Source organism: Carassius carassius, chromosome 23 (genome assembly GCF_963082965.1).
Source record: "Carassius carassius chromosome 23, fCarCar2.1, whole genome shotgun sequence".
NCBI lineage: Eukaryota > Metazoa > Chordata > Actinopteri > Cypriniformes > Cyprinidae > Carassius > Carassius carassius.
Genome location: NC_081777.1, coordinates 18,686,490 through 18,707,546, shown reverse-complemented (window position 1 = coordinate 18,707,546; position 21,057 = coordinate 18,686,490). Strand labels below are relative to the sequence as shown.

The 21,057-nt window shown below is 35.5% G+C and overlaps 1 protein-coding gene across 1 annotated transcript in view; it reads left to right on the top strand.

Moving 5' to 3' along the window:
- The first annotated feature begins 386 nt into the window (after positions 1–386).
- The window catches only part of LOC132101426 (ras-specific guanine nucleotide-releasing factor 1-like), a 44,895-nt gene continuing 24,224 nt past the window's right edge, over positions 387–21,057 (top strand). Inside the window, exons 1-5 of the mRNA XM_059506381.1 lie at positions 387–1,039; positions 14,127–14,233; positions 16,267–16,414; positions 18,646–18,738; positions 19,027–19,280. Of these exons, the coding sequence (XP_059362364.1) occupies positions 764–1,039; positions 14,127–14,233; positions 16,267–16,414; positions 18,646–18,738; positions 19,027–19,280 (878 nt within the window). The 5' untranslated portion in view covers positions 387–763. The remainder of the gene's footprint in view (positions 1,040–14,126; positions 14,234–16,266; positions 16,415–18,645; positions 18,739–19,026; positions 19,281–21,057) is intronic.

Here is a 21,057-nt window from a genome sequence, read left to right as displayed (position 1 = left end):
AATGCATGGCTAAGAATTTTTCTGCGGTCCCTATGAAGATCATAACAGAGACAATATTATCGCAAGTTTAGCTCAACCTCTCCTAACATTACGTTTCGCAGCATTATTTCTGCCTTTAACATTTCTGCGATTTTAAACAGGCTATATCATGCGCCTCTATGTGGCACTGAAACGCAAATTTATGGTGCCACTTCAGATGCAGATTAGCTATGTTTTACGTTTAGTGTAACTCGTAACAAATTTAAATGCAATACAGGTTGAAGAGGGTTTTTCCTCGCATGAAGCTGTCATCATCTGTGCAACAGATCTTATTTGACTCGAGTGACTGCAAAAGTACGTTTCTCTCTCTGTCCGAGGGTCTGAAAGCTGATCACGTGACGCCACTGCCTCATTCAGCACTGAGCGCGCGCACTGGTTTATAGAGAATTTCACGTGAGAACGCGATAAACCATCTCTCGCATACACTGTAACCTAATTCTCCCCGCTCACTGCGTCACATAAGAGGTAACAGGAGGTATTTCGGTGTCTTTTTCCAAAGCCTGAACGCATTCGACAACATTACGATGGTAGAGTTTGGCTTTCCTCGATTTTCTCCGCGATTCTTCCCTACTTCATTCCCAGGCGGTGATTGCAGTGGATGGGCAGAACGTGCCAGGCTTCGTTTCTAAACCAGAAAGTGCCCGTCTCCTCGGGGATTTGGTGCTAAGAAGATGTAAGGACCGAGACAAGCCTTTCCCCCAAAACCAGCATCTTCTTCACAAAAATGCAGAAGGGAATTCGACTTAATGATGGTCATGTCACCTACCTGGGTCTTTTGGCAAAGAAAGACGGCACGAGGCGAGGCTGCTTGAGCAAAAAGAGCTCCGACAACACAAAATGGCACACCAAGTGGTTTGCTCTGTTGCAAAATATGCTTTTTTATTTTGAGAGCGAGTCCAGTTCGCGACCCTCGGGATTATACCTGTTGGAGGGATGTGTGTGTGACAGGTCGCCCTCACCCAAACCTTCACTGTCAGCCAAGGAGTGCTTAGAAAAACAGGTACGAAACAAACTGAACGACAACTTTGCTTCATACTTCTGTAATGCTGATGCAGAGCCTTAGATATAGTTACTTTGGGGGCAAAACAACTAAAAACGTTCTTTCTGTTTCAAGCCAGCAGCGACTGGGGTTTGTTTTATGCGTAAAGATGATGAACATGCGCTCGTCTAGACAACCAACACTTTTAACCCGCAAGCAATCTGCTGCTTTGCTCGGTGCTCGTAGATTTTTGCACCTGATATTACGTGCGTTTGTTTAATAGGGTTTATCTGTCACGTCTACTTTTTTTCCCTTGGAAATTAGCATCTTTCTTTTTTTTCTGCGAGATGACATTAGGATACTGTGTTTGAAACCAATAAGGTTACATAATATGCGTATAGTTATTAATAGATAGATTCCTTGTGGTTACATCAATTTATATACAAATATTTATTACATAAATTTATTACAAATATAAGCTATATGTTTATGTTCTTTGTCATTAAAGTATAGTTAACCTAAACAATCAATGTTCAGGCTGCATGTAGGCTACTCAACCTCATGTTGTTTCAACCCTGTATGACTTTATCTTCTGTGGAAAATTCAGTACACATTCACTTTCATTTTATGAAACAAGATGCAATGAAAGCGAATGGAGACTGATGTTGCGAGTCCCCTATACATTACGCCAAGCATCTCCCTTTGTCTATTACAGAATATATAACAACATGAAGGAGAGAGAATGACATAACTACTACAGCGGTTTATGCAGAAACTTGTTTGTCAGTCTCACGCTAACCGCAGTCAACAGTTTACCGATTTAAGTTTAGAGTCTTTCATCGTTTGATATCCGTTTAGCTTTCCAGGAAAAGGGATGTTATTTATCAGCGTTTCTCCTCAGAGACATTTTAGTTTCGACTGTTCCGCTCTCTGTCTCACACAAGAGAGAAAAATGATGCTAAAGAAGCTCTTTTTAAACCTCAGAGTCGCCATCATGCGGAAAACTGGCGTAGAATCGCAGTCTGTTTGACGTATTGATTTAATTCCCGCTCTGATATTAATAGCATCCTACCTTGGCAACTGCGTCTACACAGCGTGTTTAATAACAAATCGTTCCCAAAAGTGAACTTTATGTTCACAAGACATTGTTTTGGGTGTCTCAAAAGGAGGATTTAATGTTCTTTATTCGTTTTATTGTGATTCAACACAGAGATGCTGATGATTAGACTAAACCTTGTAACTCCTTCAGATATGTCATATTATCTTTTTTTTTGGCATTTCACAGTAGTATGTCTATTTATTATTACTGAAACATAGATATAACAATGTGGTTTGTGCCAACCTTGTTTGAGTTCAGAGTGAATATGAATTATTATTTTGACCAGAAAATAGGTTATGCTCCTATAAAAACGTGTAGATGACGTAGCCTAAATTAAAGGTGCACTCAGTTTTTTGTTTGTTTTTTTTTTTACTTAAAATATGTTAGAGAGAATAAAACGAGTTTCTGAAAAATACGATTAAAAGGTTATTTGTCAAGCTGCTTTATTGTACATGGATCGGATGGTCTTCTAATGGAGGCCACCATGTTGAGATCACATGACCAACAGTGTCATGCAATGGAATGCAACAGAGCCCAACCAATTGCTATTTATTTATTTATTTTTCTGGATTGGGATACTTTTCAAAACAAAGTATAGGCTATTTGTTAAAAACCTTAAAGTTGACCAGCCAGCTCACAAAAGCCAGAATTTGAACCAAAATTCAGACAAAAGACAAATGTACAAAACTGTGAACTTAAAGGGATAGTTCACCCAAAAATGAATGTCATTAATTACTCACCCTCAAGTTGTTCCAAACTCGTAAGACCTTCGTTCATCTTCGGAACACAAATTAAAGGGGTCATATGATGTATTATTTTGTGTATTTTGTGTAATGAAATGTGTTTATGCGCTTTAAGTAAAAAAAACAACAACATTTTCCACATAATATATATATATATTTTTTTTCTACTCTATGCCCCACCTTCTGAAATGCGTAATTTTTTTTTACAAAGCGGTCCATGTTAATCAAAGTTACACCTTCTTTCTTTGCGTGAACATTTGGGCAGCGTTATGCAAATCTTCCCACATCGTGACATAGACATGTGGGGAAGTGTTTAAACAAGACGATTTAGGAGGGAGTAGACAAATCTAAACTTTTATAAAGAATATCTCTTTGGGTTTGACACTTTAGTCTTTGCAACTTTAGGGATCTCATCTATTCACAAACAGCTTGTAACACTCCAAAGAGAAAGGAAATCTTGAAATCTTGAGAATCAAAGAGCTCTCAGAATGCATCAAAAATATCTTAATTTGTGTTCCGAAGAAGAACGGAGGTCTTTTGGGTTTGGAATGACTTGAGGGTGAATAATTAATGACAGGATTTTAATTTTTTGTTGACCTAACCCTTTAATGCTTTAATGAGAGAAGGAAGTAGACTACAATCCCATGAAGCATTGCCTGTGACATCAAAAGAATAGATAAATATAAAACCACTGATTTAAAGATGTTGATAAATATTACACATATTTAAGTAATTTGAGAGTGTGGAGAGAAGACTCAATTATGTCCTGCTTGTTGTGTTTCTCTGAATGCTTTTTTTTTTGCACTAAATCATAGGTAATGTAGTTATATGTGATGTGGGCTAATAGCTTCAACAAAAATAATCAACAGCCTCGTAGCTCACAGTCAATCTGTCTTCAAATGTTTGTAAGTTATCATTAAATTAGTTCCCCAATAGAGAAAATGAATGTGTTGTTTTGCTTCAGGAACACAACTGTTGAACTCTACTGGACCTGGTTACTAATAATAACAATAATAGTACTGTATTAATATTAATCACTTTATTTTTGGAAACACGTTTGTGTTTCTAAACTATAAACATTTAAGTTCATGGTGACAAACATGTCCGTGATCCACTAGACAGTCTAAAAAGAATCAGTACGAGTAGAAAAATAAAATGTCCACTCAAGCGGTCCATGTTGAAGTGATGACCCACAGCTACACAGAGTGAGGACAAATGGCAGGACGTCAAGTGGTGGCCATGGCCAGCACACCACCAAATGTCTCAGTCTAAGACAGCAGCACTGCATTATAGAGGGAAGAACTCGCAACATACTGCGAACCAACACAAACCCCTAACAACGCACAAAATTTGTTGAGATGGAGTCCAAGAATGAGGATTTTATAGATATGTGCATGGAAATAAATAATAAATATTGACAAAAAGGAGCAAAAAAACACTGGTGTGTACCTATTGGTGTCAGTATAAAATCCAGTAAAATGTAAACAAAAACTGACTGAGTGCACCTTTAATTTTCAGCAGCAACCACTTAATCACTGCAGCTACATGGCAATCTAAAGTGTACAGTAGTTAGGATGGTTTATCAGGTGATCTTGAAAGAAAATATTAGAAAAGTTGGATCAGTTCTTCTTTGTTATACAAGCACGACTTTTGACTAGCCAGTGATGGAAACAGACATAGCTGAAGATGTTGCACCTTGGTTAAACCGCCTGGCTGTGTCTTCAGCCTGCAGTGTTCGTCTCTGTGTGTCAGGAGGACCACAATTCAACAAGAGTCTAAGAACTTCCTATGAACAGCTGTCCGTGTGCTGACAAAGCAGGATGCGGCATGGAGTTTGATGCTGTGCATGTCTGTCATCCTCTAAAGAACAGAGCGCAGTTAGAGCGACGTTACCTAACAATCAATGACTCAGTGTTTGACAGAGTCACGCACACTTCATCTTTTATATTAGGCATTCACACAGTAACCTTATTCAGTGTAACTTAATTGCATAAATAATTTTACAGTGGCAAGCTTTGGGTTTACACTGAAATGGAAATAATGTAAGATGCCTGCTTTACTGCTAATACCTGCCTTGAGCAGAGCCGCCAATATAGATGCTTTCAACCGTCTTCCACTTCTACTTATTTATATATTTAATCGTGAAGATAGTAAATTACATAGTAGTGTCTATTGCAATTCATGCGTCTTGAGTAAGCACATTTCTTTTTTCATGTGATTTCGATGATTTCCTTCAAATTAAACAATGTCAGTGTCTTAAAGTGAAAGGGTTACCCAAAAATAAAGACTTTAATCTTCTTTTTATATATATATATATATATATATATATATTGTATAAATCTATGTCATTGATCTTATTGTGAGTTATTATTTTAGTCCTGCCCTACTTTTCTTTCCTTTTTCGATAATCTTTTTCACTCATCTGATCATTCTCATATTCGTCATATATCTATATATCATAATACAAAATAAAATATCTTTTGCTACTTCCTTTACATTGCAGAAAACACGCAATGATAATTTTTCTTTTGAACTGATCTGAAAAACAAAGGCCTTAGTTATACATTTATTTATTTTTTGTTTTTTGTACTTTAGTCTTTGGAGCTGCAATTGTCAAATAAAGAGCTGTACTGTTTATTGCAAGAAAAAAAGATCTAAGGTCATGGATTAAAGCATGTTAAATCCCTACATCCATACATTTTTTTCTGTTTATTCCATATCCTTCGTTAGATCTTACCTAGTATGTGAACCTTCTAAGGTTCTTGTAAACTCTTATGATCTTAATGTAGTGTTTGTTCCATATTCATATTTAGCATTATACAGTTCTTCTCTTTCTCCAGGTGTGCCAACTCACAGATACAGGAGCGAAAAAGTGAGACACCCTATTTAATCTAGAGTTTAGTGCTACACAGGTGTGCAGGGGTATATTTACTTCCTTTTTTAGGAAAAAAAAATCAGCCCAATTCAGTGTGAGATGCACAATTTGCAGACCGGGCCCCACATCCATTTCAATTTCTAATAAAAAATTTTTTTTTTTTCTTTTTCTTTATTTTTTTTTGGGGGGGTATTATTCCTGTGTTCCTTGATGTTATTCACTAATCTAAAAATGCATTTAATCAGCACAAAGGTGCTTTTGGGCAATGTGCGTATTGGCGTATTCAACAAAAATTTGTGTTTTATTGAAAACTGTCCCGCTACCTTTCCTTTCATTGTCATTGTATTTACATCCAAATCAAATCTCTGCTCTACCATTCATTTATTGGACCTACTTTAATATATCTGCATTTTAGCCCATGGTTCCTATGGCAACTCCTATTTGCATGAGAAAAAGAGTGGTTGGAGGGATGGTGTGTGTGTGTGTGTGTTGCGGGAGCATGTAACAGAGCATTGCGCCTCCTTCATTAATGCTAATGCTGTTTGGGCTAAATTTGTTCTGTTCAGTACCTCTGAGGGGTCAGGGCCCATTTATAGCAAAACACTCATCTCTCTTTTAGGAACAGCTGCATTTTTGCAGCTCAAAAGAATGAGCCTGTGCATGTAGACATACTGATGCTTGCTATTTTGGTCTGCTTGCAGATTACACTTGTATTAGTGCTCAAGACTGACATGAAAAAAATTATCCTTTACCGAGGTGTGGGAACATAAAGAATGATGCAAAAAATAGAGCATGTATCTTGCTAAGGGTGTGCATTATGGCTTTGACTTGTAACAGTCATGGTGGTACACTTTTTTATTCCTTTACAGGCCATTTCCTTTCCCAAAATCATGGTTCACTTAATTTAGCAAAGGCTTATGTGACAGGTGACAGGTTGCAGAATAGGGATTTATGGGTGTCTGATTAAAGAATGTGAAGGACTTGTCTGAACTCATTCAATATACAGCAACTTTCATAATGTGTTATTTACAGTTCCTTTGTTTTGTTTATGCAAACTTTGCTTATAAGAGTAATAATTTTTGAATGTCATATACATTATTTGAAGCAACTTATTCTCCATTATCTGATTTTGTAAAAGTTCTTTGCTCATAGAAAGGAAAAGGTAAAAGAACCAACATGAAACAACCTTGACAATTTTAACAATATGACATACGTCTAAAGATCAGCATGACAGGATGAATGTATATGGGCAATTTAAAAGGGTTTAAAGCAAATAGTTACAATGTTGTTGTTTTTTTCCATGCATCAGTTTTTTAATAAGCATATAATTTGTCCAAGACATCAGCGTTGATGAAAACCAGTCCTGGAATGGGCACTGGATGCTTAAAGATTGTGAAAATGGGAATTTATTAAGGTTTGTTGGTTTGCAGATTTGTTTATGGTTCAGTTCTGTGAATTAGACTTAGTTATTCAACAAGTTATTGAACAAGTAAACATTACTGCCCTTAATAAAATGTCTACAATTAAAACAAGGTGCCAGTCCATGAACATCTTGATAATGGGTTCTAAGTGATTTCATGTCAACCACAGAGTTTTAGACTTCATTCCAATTATTCACTGCATTGTGCAGGAAACTGGTATGTCAATGAGATCAATCCCTAAATATACCTGACATCAACAACAATTGACTGTTTGTTAAGCTCCGCCCACTTTAGTTACTCTCGCTCTCAGTCAAGCTTTATAGAATGTTACACATGAATGAAATTGAGAACTGTAAAATTGGGATTTTTTAACAACACAAACACACATGTTTACTTAAAGTTCAATAAAATAAATAGAAAAAAACACTTGAAGCTGAATTTTTAGCATCACTTCTACATGGTCCTTCAAAAAATTATTCTAATATTCTGATATCCTGCTCAAAAAACATTTATTATTATTATGTTGACAGCTGAGTTCATTGAAGTTTCTTCAATGAAAAGAAAGTTCTGAAGAACAGCATTTATCTGAAATAAAAATCTTTTTTTTTATTATAAATGTCTTTCATCTAAAGCATCCTTGCTAAATAAAAGTATTAATTTCTATCACCCCCCAAAACCCTTTTATTTCAGAAAAATGCTGATCTTTAGTACTTTTTATTTATCAAGAATCCTAAAAAAACTGTTTTAAATGTTGATGATAATAAATTAAAAAAAAAATGTTTCTTGAACAGCAAATCAGCATATGATTACTGAAGGATCACATAACACTAAAGACTGGATTAATGATGCTGAAAATTTCCACAGATGATCCTGTGTTTTCAGGTTTTACCGGTTGTTCTCGAGGGATAACATACCTCGGAATGTCACGGCTGACCAATCAGAATCAAGTATTCCACAAAGCTATGTAATAAAACTATATAACCTACTTTGGTTAAAATTTCTCAATGGTAGTGAAGCTGGATCATGATGATTTGTGCAAATATTTAGCGCATTTAGGCACATTGGCATAGCACATTACCTTCAAAAACAAAGGTAATCCACTGCATCTTCAGTGGCTCAAATGTCTGGAGTAAATGACGACTGCTATGATCATGATTACATCCAACAACAATACACCTCAATCGCTTAGGAGACAATCTTGTCTACCCCTGCTCTGGTGTTGAAACAATGTAAGATTGTTCCCAGCTCACTCAGGGCAGGTCTACATTAAAACGGTCAATCAATAGTCGTGGGAGGGGCATGTGCAGAACTACGTCACTCTGCCAAGAATCTCAAAATAGCCTGATCTGAGAAAGTGATCATTGTTATTGGGGATTTAAAAAAAGCACTGGGTGGATTTTTTTTATCATCATAGGGTGGATGTGTACAAACACTGCCAACAAACATTTATGTTCAAACAACATGTAAAAGTGAATTTTGCATCCAATGTCTCCTTGAGTAAACATATTTTAAATTTTCACTGCTTTTGCTGTATTCTGGATGAAATAAATGCAGTCATGGGGAGCAGAAGAGAATTATTTAAAAAAAAAACATTTGGACTGGTAGTGTGTGTATATACACTGAACAAAATTATAAATGCAACACTTTTGTTTTTGCCCCCATTTTTCATGAGCTGAACTCGAAGATCTAAGACTTTTTCTATGTACACAAAAGGCCTATTTCTCTCAGTTCTGTTTCACAAATCTGTCTAAATCTGTGTTAGTGAGCACTTCTCCTTTGCCGAGATAATCCTTCCCCCTCACAGGTGTGGCATGTCACGATGCTGATTAGACAGCATAATTATTGCACAGGTGTGCCTTAGGCTGGTCACAATAAAAGGCCACTCTAAAATGTGCAGTTTTACTGTATTGTGGGGTCTGAGGGGTTCCGAAAACCAGTCAGTATCTGGTGTGACCACCATTTGCAACACATCTTTGCATAGAGTTGATCAGGTTGTTGACTGTGGCATGTGGAATGTTGGTCCACTCCTCTTCAATGGCTGTGCGAAGTTGCTGGATATTGGCAGGAATCGGAACACACTGTCGTATACGCCAATCCAGGGCTGTCACGATATTCGATTTTTCATATCACGGTTAATGTGGCCATAAGAATTCACGATATCGATATATTATGATATCTATAGAAGCCTGGCAGGGGGGATATCAGTCAAATGATTTTTATTGAGTTAATCTGTGATGTTTTCAGCTTCCAGGAATTGTGTACAGATCCTTACAACATGGGGCCATGCATTATCATGCTGCAACATGAGATGATGGTTGTGGATGAATGGCACAACAATGGGCCTCCGGATCTGATCATGATATCTCTGTGCATTCAAAATGCCATCAATAAAATGCACCATACGCCTGCCCATACCATAACCCCACTGCCACCATGTGCCACTCGATCCACAACGTTGACATAAGCAAACCGCTCAAAATGTTATCCTGAATGCACTGTAAGTCGCTTTGGATAAAAGTGACTGCTAAATGAATTAATTTAATTTAATTTTATTTTATTTTATTTTAAGTCCAAACAAGTACATTCTCGCATAAAATGCTCTTAAAATTACATTCTGTGACACAAAAGAGTATTATTTTTCAAATTATAGTAGATTTGGGAGTCCTCCATGACACTCGTTGTAAGAAATATGGCAACTTCGGCAAGCGATGTGATACAAACAGTGAAACGGCTATTGGAGTACTGTTGGACTCTAATATTGACAAGCTTGTCAGCCAATCATATTTTAAAAACCAGAAAGAACGTCTCAGTTAAAGGTACAATTTGTAAGATATTTGCAGTAAAATATCCAAAAACCACTAGGCTAGTGTTATATATTTTGTCCAGCTGATTACTAACAATATCTCAACTGTTTGATGTTTTCAACTACTTGTAAATCATGAGAAAATTCCCATTCTAAACAGTGACACGGGGCAGTGCAGTCGCCTGTCAATGACGTTAGTTACCATTTGTTACCGCCTTTACTGACGAAGAAACCACATGACAACAGTGTCGTGGACAAATGCGGAAGTAGTGTCTAGCGTCCAGCAAACCACTAGCTTGCTTCAAGCAGTTCCTTTTTTACTTCTTGCACGTTTTGCCGATCTCGCTTGTGTTTTACTCGACAGGTGAGTTGTTTTGATTATCTTTACAGAAAACGTATGCTGCTGTATTATAATGATCTACAAGATTAGTATTGTGGGGCATACACGCCAAACGAGGGGCATCATGTGTCTAGACCCGCGCGAGGACGCGTCTGATCCATAGTCTGATCGTTTCTTTACATTGACTTTGTATGTAATCTACTCGCGCAAATCGTTGAACTCGTGTTTGCTATGAATGCCCAGTTATTGTGTTAGAAGACAACAAATCCCATAATTCCACCCTCCTTCTTAGCGTCATCAAACCACGCGATTGTTATTGTTTTTGTAGTGTGTCCTCTAGTAGCAGGTCCTACTTTTTATATAAAATATTCACAAATTTGCATACCAGGTCATGAACAATTTGAATTATTCCAATTCACAAATATGTGTAAATGAGTGTATATGGTAGTTTAAAAATGCTTTCTAAATTATCTTGATCGTGATCTGTAATGTGAAATGGCCGCCGCCATGTTTGTTCGCGCTGCCATTCAGAGAGTCCTGTTAGTCAGATTTAAAGTATGTGAATTTATCAATTTCTCCTGAAATACAAGTAATTAGTGGCCGGTGAACTGGGTCAAGAATAGAGTGAACTTTATAGTTACTTACAACATGTGTATTTGATATGAATAAAACACATCTGCAAATTAAATTGGAATGGATTGTTATTGTTGCTTCCATAGACATGTGTGTTTATTTTTCAAACTCTAAATGTATAGTTTTAATAGTTATTATGTGTATTTAAATGTCTGAAACCTATAATATGCATTATGTGGTTAAGAACACTGCATAGTTGTCTTGCTCAGCACCAGCCAATACACGAAAACGCAGTTTGAATTTGGCAGTTATGAGACATCACCAAAAGTTCTAAGTCCCATATGTGGGACCATACTCCCAGGGGCATGGAAATAAGAATCCCATATGTGGGACCGTACCACTCAAAGGGTTCATAACAATGCTGTTTTGTCCACGGAGGTTACAGGAAACAGCTGTACTTCAGCTTTTCTATAAGCGCCACCTTCTGTCAGAGAGTGGATTAACTGAGACTTATTTTTACAATTAGTTTGTGTGCAGCTTCCATCTGGCCAAAAATGTACTGAATTTTCATGGCCTGCTATGAATTTTGACCAGTGATTTTGCAAACAAAAGTCATTTTATTTGTTGTTTGTTGATGTTTAAATATAAAACTTGGTGAAGTGTTTTATGTGTGGTACTTTTTAAACATCTCCAGCACATTTTACAATACCGTGATACTACTGATAACCATGATAATTCTGGTCACTATAATCGTGATAAGAAATGTTCATACCGTTACATCCCTAGTCTTTACACAGTATTAATTGTTCCCTACTCCCTGAGCACGGGAAATCTGTTGAAGTTTTCTTCACTTGCGGAACATTCATTCACGGATTTGCGCACTGCGTAACATCTTCACACACGGACAATTGTGACATCATATACCTCTGTAAATAAATTTAAATTCATGTCTCGCACACTTCAGTTCACTTTAAATGGAGCATTTACGTTCGCTTCGAACTGGAATCATGGCGGAATACCCTTTGGTGTCCACTTCGCTGGGCACTTGCGTTCGAAATAGAACAAACGTCTGAAGCCAACAAGAGAAACAAACAAAATGTGCAGAGCAAGGGGGCGTGAGGACTGGAATTGAGAACCACTGCTTTAGGAATTACATGGAGCAAAGATGAAAACAAAATGCCATCAAATCGTTTCTGAAGACAGTGAGAACCTTCAGAGTTATATTCATATAATTAATTAATTCATATATTCATTTGTATAATTCCCTTAGCACTCTTTTAAAACACCCCAGCTTTTCCGCCCTGTTTTCACTCCAAACGAAACTACTTTGCATACTGTGCACACGTAAAACTGTTACTGAAAATTGTGCTTTATGCTGGACAGTATTTATTTATTGCAAGTTGTTCAAAATGTGGTAATCGAAATCTAACCATTGGGAATTTTATCATGGTTTATCGTCACACCGGTAATCGTTACATCTCTAATATATATATATATATATATATTCTATTTCTTTTATTTACCTTTAAGTAAATTTTACAGTATGTTTGACAAATTCTTATCAAATTCTGCTTAAAACTATCCAAATAAAGCCAGGTTTTGCTTGTTGCAGACGGCAACAGGTTGTGAAGTTGATCAGTAAAGTTATTACGATGAAGCTTTGTTGAGGTTTTGTTGTTCATGCCACTGTAGAAGAAAACTGGATGACACTGACAAATACAATTTGGTGTTTTATACAGTATGATCTCTGAAATCTGATATACTGTATTTATATAGCTTAGCTAAAATGGTTACTTGAAGTCAGTTCAGATCTTACATGTTATTTTGTGACTTGGGTTTTTAAACAGAACCACTAGACCCTCTAGGATGTTTCACATTTTATGACTGTGTGGAAAAATCTGTCGAAATCTGAAGAATTGATTGAAGTATGGTCATATGTGTTGAAACAACACTTTGAGAAGCTTAAAGTCTTTTATTTTATTTATTTGAATAATAATTTACTATAGAATACATAAGTCAAATATGTCATATAGCGATCTGTGCGTTTGCACCATTCATGCTTTCAGTGAGTCTCCATTGCATGAGACAAATGACTGTGATGTAATTTAGCATCACTAAGGCGTCTTGAAGGTCTGCCGTGCAGCAGAAATGGAGGTTGTTGGGGACTCAGTGCTAAGGCCTGGCTTTCTGAAATGGAGAGAAACGGGTAGCACATATAGAGCTATAGCCACTAGTGCACAGAGGAGTTGCTAGGTAACAGGTAGCATACAGTTATGTAATGCGCCATGCTCCCAGTTTACATGTTTTATGGTATTCCCCTGGAGAACTGGAGCTATCTCAGGCACATCGAAGTATCCCTTAGCACATCCACTCTGACCCAGCAGATCCTTTCTGTATTCTCTGAACTCTTCATGCACTCTCAGTCATCAAGTCAGGAGGTGGATACATGTAGTTCTTACTCTATCACTCTGTTACCTTATTTCTAGTGTTCTTGGTGACGTTATGCATGGAGTACTGTGTCATTTAGAATATGCAAATGTTTTTCATTTTCATATTTTATGTTGTACCAATCTGAGATTCTGGACTGCTGATCTTTTTGCTGGAAGATTCTTTAAAATGATACATTCAAAAATGTTGTTCATTGCACAAAGACTTGTTGTTATTTATACATGGTTCTTATTCATTTGTGCCAATTGTCATCAGTTTCTTGGACAATTCAGCCAAATGTAGTTCAAATTCACAGGTCCTCTTAGTGATATTGAGAGACCCTCTAGGGTTTTTATTTATGATTTTTTATTATACATACATATATATATATATATATATATATTACCTCAATTAAAGGATAATATACAATTAGCTGTAATAATCACAATATAAACTAATACATATAAAAAAATTATTTTATAAAAAAAATTCTGAATAAAAATGTATCACGGTTTCAGTAAAAACACTGATAATAAAAAATATTTATTGAGTGCAAAATCAGCATATTAGAATGACTTCTGGAGTAATGATGCTTAAAAAAGTTTTGCCATCACAGGAATAAATTACATTTTAAAATATATTACATTAGAAAACAGACATATACTTAAACACTGTATTTTGTTTTCTTATATTTATTTATTTATTTATTGGTGATTAAGATAAACTCTGACAGACTCATATTTCATCCACAAGTGTAGAAAATGAGATTCTTGGTGTAGCATTGCAGTTAACGTGCATTTTTTTTTATTATTCTGTCTGTTTTACAGTATTATTTCACAGTCAGCTTCAACCACGAGAATCAGAAGGCTCTGGAGCTTCGTACAGAAGATGTTAAGGACTGCGATGAATGGGTGGCAGCAATATCACATGCCAGGTAAGTAAACAATTCAGTGAAATTTGAAAAGATCACATATACTGTTGTCTATTCCAGTGGACTGGAAGGAAAAGGGATTAAATTTCTGTGTTTGTTGCTACTGTAGCCTATTTTGGTTATGCATATGCTCTGTTTTTTGCAGAAATATACATTTACTGTATGTGCATTTACACAAAATTCCTGTAAGTTCAGTCCTTTTTCCTATGTTTTTTTTTTTTTTGAGTTGATTTAGACAAGAACTTGCCTGTAGAGATGTTTTCTCATAACGGCAGGATTCTCTGGTTTAGTTTATGCTCCATATTCTGATCCGTTCACACAGCTTAAATGTGAAGGGGGGAAATAAATAAAGAGGAGGATATGCGAAGTGGACAGATTCCATGTCTCATTATCTATAATTAGCCTGAAGCTTGTTTAAGCCGTCTTGGATGCTGCAGAGGTTCTATTGGGAATATTGTTTGTTTATTTTTAGTAATGAACTTCGAAATTGAATTCTCTGTTGGGAACTAACGAACAAAGCATAACATGTTGTGCCTTTAATAACAAAGAGCCGTAATGCAGTCAAGGACAAATGTGCATTTTGATATGTTTTCAGTCTATTCACATTCATGGATTGAGGCATGAAAGGTTAACCTTATTTACAATATACTGTTTTTCAAAAATTTTCAATTGTTTTATAATGTGCAAGAATTGTGCATTGTTGCACTAAAATTAACAATGAAACATAATCAGATTAAATAACAGTTTTGACTTGTTGGTTTATTACTGTGATTAGTAGGATAAAATGAAGAAGACAAAAGAAAATTTGTATATATACGTATATATATATATATATATATATATATATATATATATATATATATATATATATATATATATATATATATATATATATATATATATATATATATATATATATATATATATTTTTTTTTTTTTTCTTCTTCTTCTTCTTTTGTCTTGCTGTATGAATTGACACAACCATGCAGGATTTTCTTTGAACCAAGACTTTCTGTGTTCTGAGAATCATAGTGGAAGCAAATAATAGCATATTGCATTAGCATAATAGGATATAATTTTGATTGTCAATTTAGTTTTTAAATATTAACATTTTATATATAATAGCACAAAAGGTTGATAAAATACAAGAAAAAAAAGTTTATCACAAAACTGCATTTCCCATCATCTTTTGCGTCAGTTTTAAAAAGACAAATAAGGTTGATTATTTGCTCTTTATTTTGATGCACTAGCAGTGTAGAACTTAAAAAGCTTCTTTATGAAATTGCTAGACACATCCATATTATTAGTGACTTTTGTCACTTCTTTGATTAATTTACATCACTTATTTCTATCGTCACCACTAAGACACTATACACTACTGTTCAATGTTTTGCTTTGTTTTTTGTTTTGTTTTTTGTAAAGAATATAATGTTTTTATTTAACAAGCATGTTAATTTCATCAAAAGTGACAATAAAGACATTTCCCGTCACAAAAAAGATTTCTATTTTCTAGTTTCTAGTTTTGCAAGTATTAAATAATACACACTCAGAAGATATTCTTTCATAATCAGAAGGTCTTGTTTATTTTTAAGGGGAAGTGGTTCTGTAGAGCAGGTCTGTGTTTGTGACGAGGGTGGATGGTGCTCCGTTCTGGTCTCAGTCTGTACTGGAGGACTATTTTGGTTGTTTATCTCTGGATGCCCTGCAGCAGTTCTAAATCTGTGTGCATAAATATGAAGGCGTCTGGATTTGCTTGCTGTTTTGAGATAAGCACTGCTCCAACAATTCTGTTTAATTGTTGAATTTGAGCATTCACAGTTTGTTCTGATAAAGTGTGTGTTTATGGGGTTACGTGTTAACACTGCTTCTCTGCTAATGAGCTTTATTTTTAGTATACTGTGATGTTCCTCATTGTGCAGAGTGTGTGTGTGTGCATACTCACACAGTGTGTGTATTTGTGTCCTGTATGCCTTTGTTGGATGGATGTGTATGTGTGTGTTTGTATTCATATGTGTGTGTGTGTGTTCTGTGTGCAGCTACAGAAACCTGGCCACCGAGCATGAAACGCTCATGCAGAAGTATCTCCATCTACTCCAAATCGTGGAGACCGAGAAAACAGTTGCTAAGCAACTTCGACAACAGATAGAAGATGGAGAGATTGAGATTGAACGTCTAAAATCAGAGGTAAAATTTGTAATTCAAAGTGCAGTAGGGATTGTTTATCTATAGTGAACATGCCAAAATCCAGTCAAATATATCTGCAGTTATACTGCATATCAAGATGATACCTCTACCTCTCAAAAGTGAAAATGTTGTCTGGGAAATAAGTGCAAAGCTAAATTTTCAATGTTTTGTTTGAACAACTAGTCAAATTGTTTAATAAATCCCGGTATGAAAATGTTGGTTTCAGGTTCACTCAAACATAGTTTACATCAGATGTGTTCGCACAACAGAATTGAAAATATACAAAGTCAAATATACATAGGCCTACCTAAATGTATTTGAAAAACATTTATTTAATTCTAAGTATACTACAAATACATTTACATATTTATCTAGGCCTACTTAATAAAAGTACTTTGTGCTTTTATTATACTAAACTGGTATACTTAAAGTATGCTAAATTGGAACAACAATGTTTGTGCTTAATGCAGTTTAATTGTTCATAAGTAGTGCTAAAGTCCAACTTAAGAAATGCTTAAGTTTATTGAAAGTATACTTTAGGTACACTTTAAATACCATTTAAAGAATGATGTTATTATTCAAAGAAGTTTTGAGGCATATGTCAGTACAGATGTGAATACATTTGAACTATACTTAGTATAAAATAAATATAGTTTAAATATATTACATTTATACTATTGTATTACTGGCATTATTACGGAATAAAATAAAAAGGAAAAACTAGTATAATTGGAAAAAACGTAAACTAAAATACATTTTAACTTTTAACAAAATAACACAAATTAATTGTATGTTTTGATACAGAATATATTATAAAGGTTTAGCACTGCAAAAAAAAAAAAAAAAAAAAAAAAAAATATATATATATATATATATATATATATATATATATATGTATATATATATATATTAATATACCAATCTACTTCTGTCAAAATCTGCTTTTTACTTCAAAATATACTGATAACCATAATATAACTATAATAATACAGGTGGCTAAATAAAAACACATGTGATGAATCAGAGTTCATTGTAAATGGCCTGTATAAAAAAAAACATGGCCAGTACTTATGCAAAAGCAAATATACACAAAAGACAAAACACAATTAATTATACAATAAATATGAATAGCACCGCTGAATAACATAAATGCAAAATAAAACACCCTAATGTATATTACTGATGGCAAAGAAAAACCAAAACTATTTAAATAAAATATAATGATATGTTTTAATGTATTTTAACACACATTACACATTTTTTTCTGAAAAAGTAAAACTTTCTCCAATGACAGTACAAAACTTTCCACCAAAATTCCAAATCTATTTAAAACCTTCCACTTTATCCAGAATTCTATAATTTTTCAATACTAGATTTTTTCTAGCTCTAATTATATATTTTTTTAAAAAAACACAAGAACATCAGTGTTATTAGTTTGCTTTATTTTCCTTTTTCTTGTTACATAGATTGTTAGCTTGTCCTAATATATCATTTTAAATTATCTAATAAAATTAATATTACAGCATAAACAAACAACAACAACAACAACAAAAAACTAGTCTGCCTCTATTATCTACTAGTCTGTTGATGGATGACTAGTCAATCATCGTGACCCATATTACATGCTCATTTCTTTTCTGAAAAGGAAAATTGTAGATAGAATGAAAAGTGGTGTGAGAAGCATTTGGTTTTCAAGAGCTTTCTCCAGACTACTTTGCACTTCACTTTGCATCTCTGCTTATAAAAAACGGCTCTTCAGGAGAACTATGATCCCTGCTGTATTCTTCATCAGCCAGATCAAATAGTAATTTTACTTTAAAGTGCAAATGGAGCTGGCTGTATGAAATGGTGTGCTGAATATGCATGAACCCAGATGTATTGTGTGCGTCGTATCCTTGGTCCACAGCATAATAAACTCTTTCAGTCCGCGTCCAATAAATGGAGCACTCACCTTCAGACTGTGCTGGCCAGCTCCTATCTCTTTTGTGTCCTCAACGTTTCCCTTTCAAATTGTGGGGCCATATAATAATTTGAAAATTTGTGCACCCTAAGCGTCATCACCCAAGAGGCATCTGAGAGCTTTGATAGGGCGAGTGTTTATGCCACACTGTGCTGGCACTGATTTGACCTGACTCAATCACTTTGTCAGCATGCTGGGAAGTAGTGAGGGAAGGAACTTTTTTTGCAAAGGAAGTGTTGACTCTGACAGTTTTTTCGCTATTTTGTTGCAGATCGCTGCAATGCTCAAAGACAATGAGAAGATTCAGTCGAATCCCACCACTGCACCTAGTGATGATGATTCAGAAATCAAGAAAATCAAGAAAGTAAGACTTTGGCTTTGAATCACACAGCTCTAGTCCAAAACCTAGTGAATCTCATTGAACATCATAAGTGACTATATATACACTATATTACATATTACACACACCTACTGTATCTCATTGCAATGCTAAAAAATATATATATTTTCTATGTTTTCAAAATAATTTGCTCGCTGAAAAAAGCTATGATTACTTGAAATGCAGCTTGGTTTTGGAACAGAGCAAGTGTGTTATGTTTCATGATTGGTTAAGTTTTTTTTTTTGATGAGTTTGTTAATGCTGCTGCTCCAGGTGCAAAGCTTCCTGAGGGGCTGGATGTGTCGGCGAAAGTGGAAGACCATCATTCAAGACTACATCCGTTCGCCACATGCAGAGAGCATGAGGAAGAGGAATCAAGTCGTCTTTAGCATGTTGGAAGCAGAGGCTGAATATGTCCAACAGCTCCACATCCTTGTCAACAACTTCTTGAGACCGCTTCGCATGGCTGCCAGTTCCAAGAAACCGCCCATAACTCATGATGATGTCAGTAGCATATTCCTCAACAGGTAAGCACCAGTTTCAGCTAGAAATAATCTGCATGCTTAGCAGGAGAAACATTTCAAATGAGTTCACTTTCAAGTCTCAACTATTTCTCCTCAACAGTAGTGAGATTAGATGTCTCCTGCTTCACATATGTTTTTTCATGTGTTTTCTCCGGTGAAGTAGAAGAGATTGTGGGAATGTCACACTGTGCTCAGATTTGTCAAATATCATACTCTAAAGCAAATTCCAATTCTTCCAAGATCAAGTTATATGAGCTTTGGTGATCCACATTAATTGTATGGCTCTGTGCTCATGCTTTACCAACAACTGCCTCATTTATGTTTATTTTTAGAGAGAAACATCTGAGGCTATTGTACATAAGTTTGGAGTCAATAAGATTTTAAGAAATTAAGCTAAGGACAGATTAAACTCTCAGTAAAGACATTTTTCTATTTTTTTTTTCTTTTCTTTCTATCCATTAAAGAATCCTGAAATTCTACAAACCCGATTGCAAAAAAGTTGGGACACTGTGCAAATTGTGAATAAAAATAGAATGCAATGATGTGGAAGTTTCAAATGTCAATATTTTATTCAGAATACAACATAGATGACATATCAAATGTTTAAACTGAGAAAATGTATCATTTTAAGGTAAAAATATGTTGATTTTAAATTTCATGGCATCAACACATCTCAAAAAAATTAGGACAAGGCCATGTTTACCACTGTGAGGCATCCCCTCTTCTTTTTATAACAGTCTGCAAACATCTGGGGACTGAGGAGACAAGTTGCTTAAGTTTAGGAATAGGAATGTTGTCCCATTCTTGTCTAACACAGGCTTCTAGTTGCTCAACTGTCTTAGGTCTTCTTTGTCGCATCTTCCTCTTTATGATGTGCCAAATGTTTTCTTTGGGTGAAAGATCTGGACTGCAGGCTGGCCATTTCAGTACCCGGATCCTTCTTCTAAGCAGCCATGATGTTGTAATTGATGCAGTATGTGGTCTGGCATTGTCATGTTGGAAAATGCAAGGTCTTCTCTGAAAGAGACAACATCTGGATGGGAGCATATGTTGTTCTAGAACTTGGATATACCTTGCATTGATGGTGCCTTTCCAGATGTGTAAGCTGCCCATGCCACACACACTCATGCAACCCCATACCATCAGAGATGCAGGCTTCTGAACTGAGTGCTGATAACAACTTTGTCCTTGTCCTCTTTAGTCTGGATGACATGGCGTCTCAGTTTTCCAAAAAGAACTTAAAATTTTGATTCGTCTGACCACAGAACAGTTTTTACATTTTGCCACAGTCCATTTTAAATAAGCCTCGGCCCAGAGACAACGCCTGGGCTTCTGGATCATGTTTAGATATGGCTTCTTTTTTCACCTATAGAGTGTTCACCAACAATGTTTTCTGGAAGTATTCCTGAGCCCATGTTGTGATTTCCATTACTGTAGCATTCCTGTATGTGATGCAGTGCCATCTAAGGCCCCGAAGATCACAGGCATCCAGTATGGTTTCCCAGCCTTGACCCTTATGCACACCAGATTCTCTGAATCTTTCGATGATATTATGCACTGTAGATGATGATAACTTCAAACTCTTTGCAATTTTTCTCTGAGAAACTCCTTTCTGATATTGCTCCACTATTTTTCGCCACAGCATTGGGGGAATTGGTGATCCTCTGCCCATCTTGACTTCTGAGAGACACTGCCACTCTGAGAGTCTCTTATTATACCCAATCATGTTGCCAATTGACCTAATAAGTTGCAAATTGGTCCTCCAGCTGTTCCTTATATG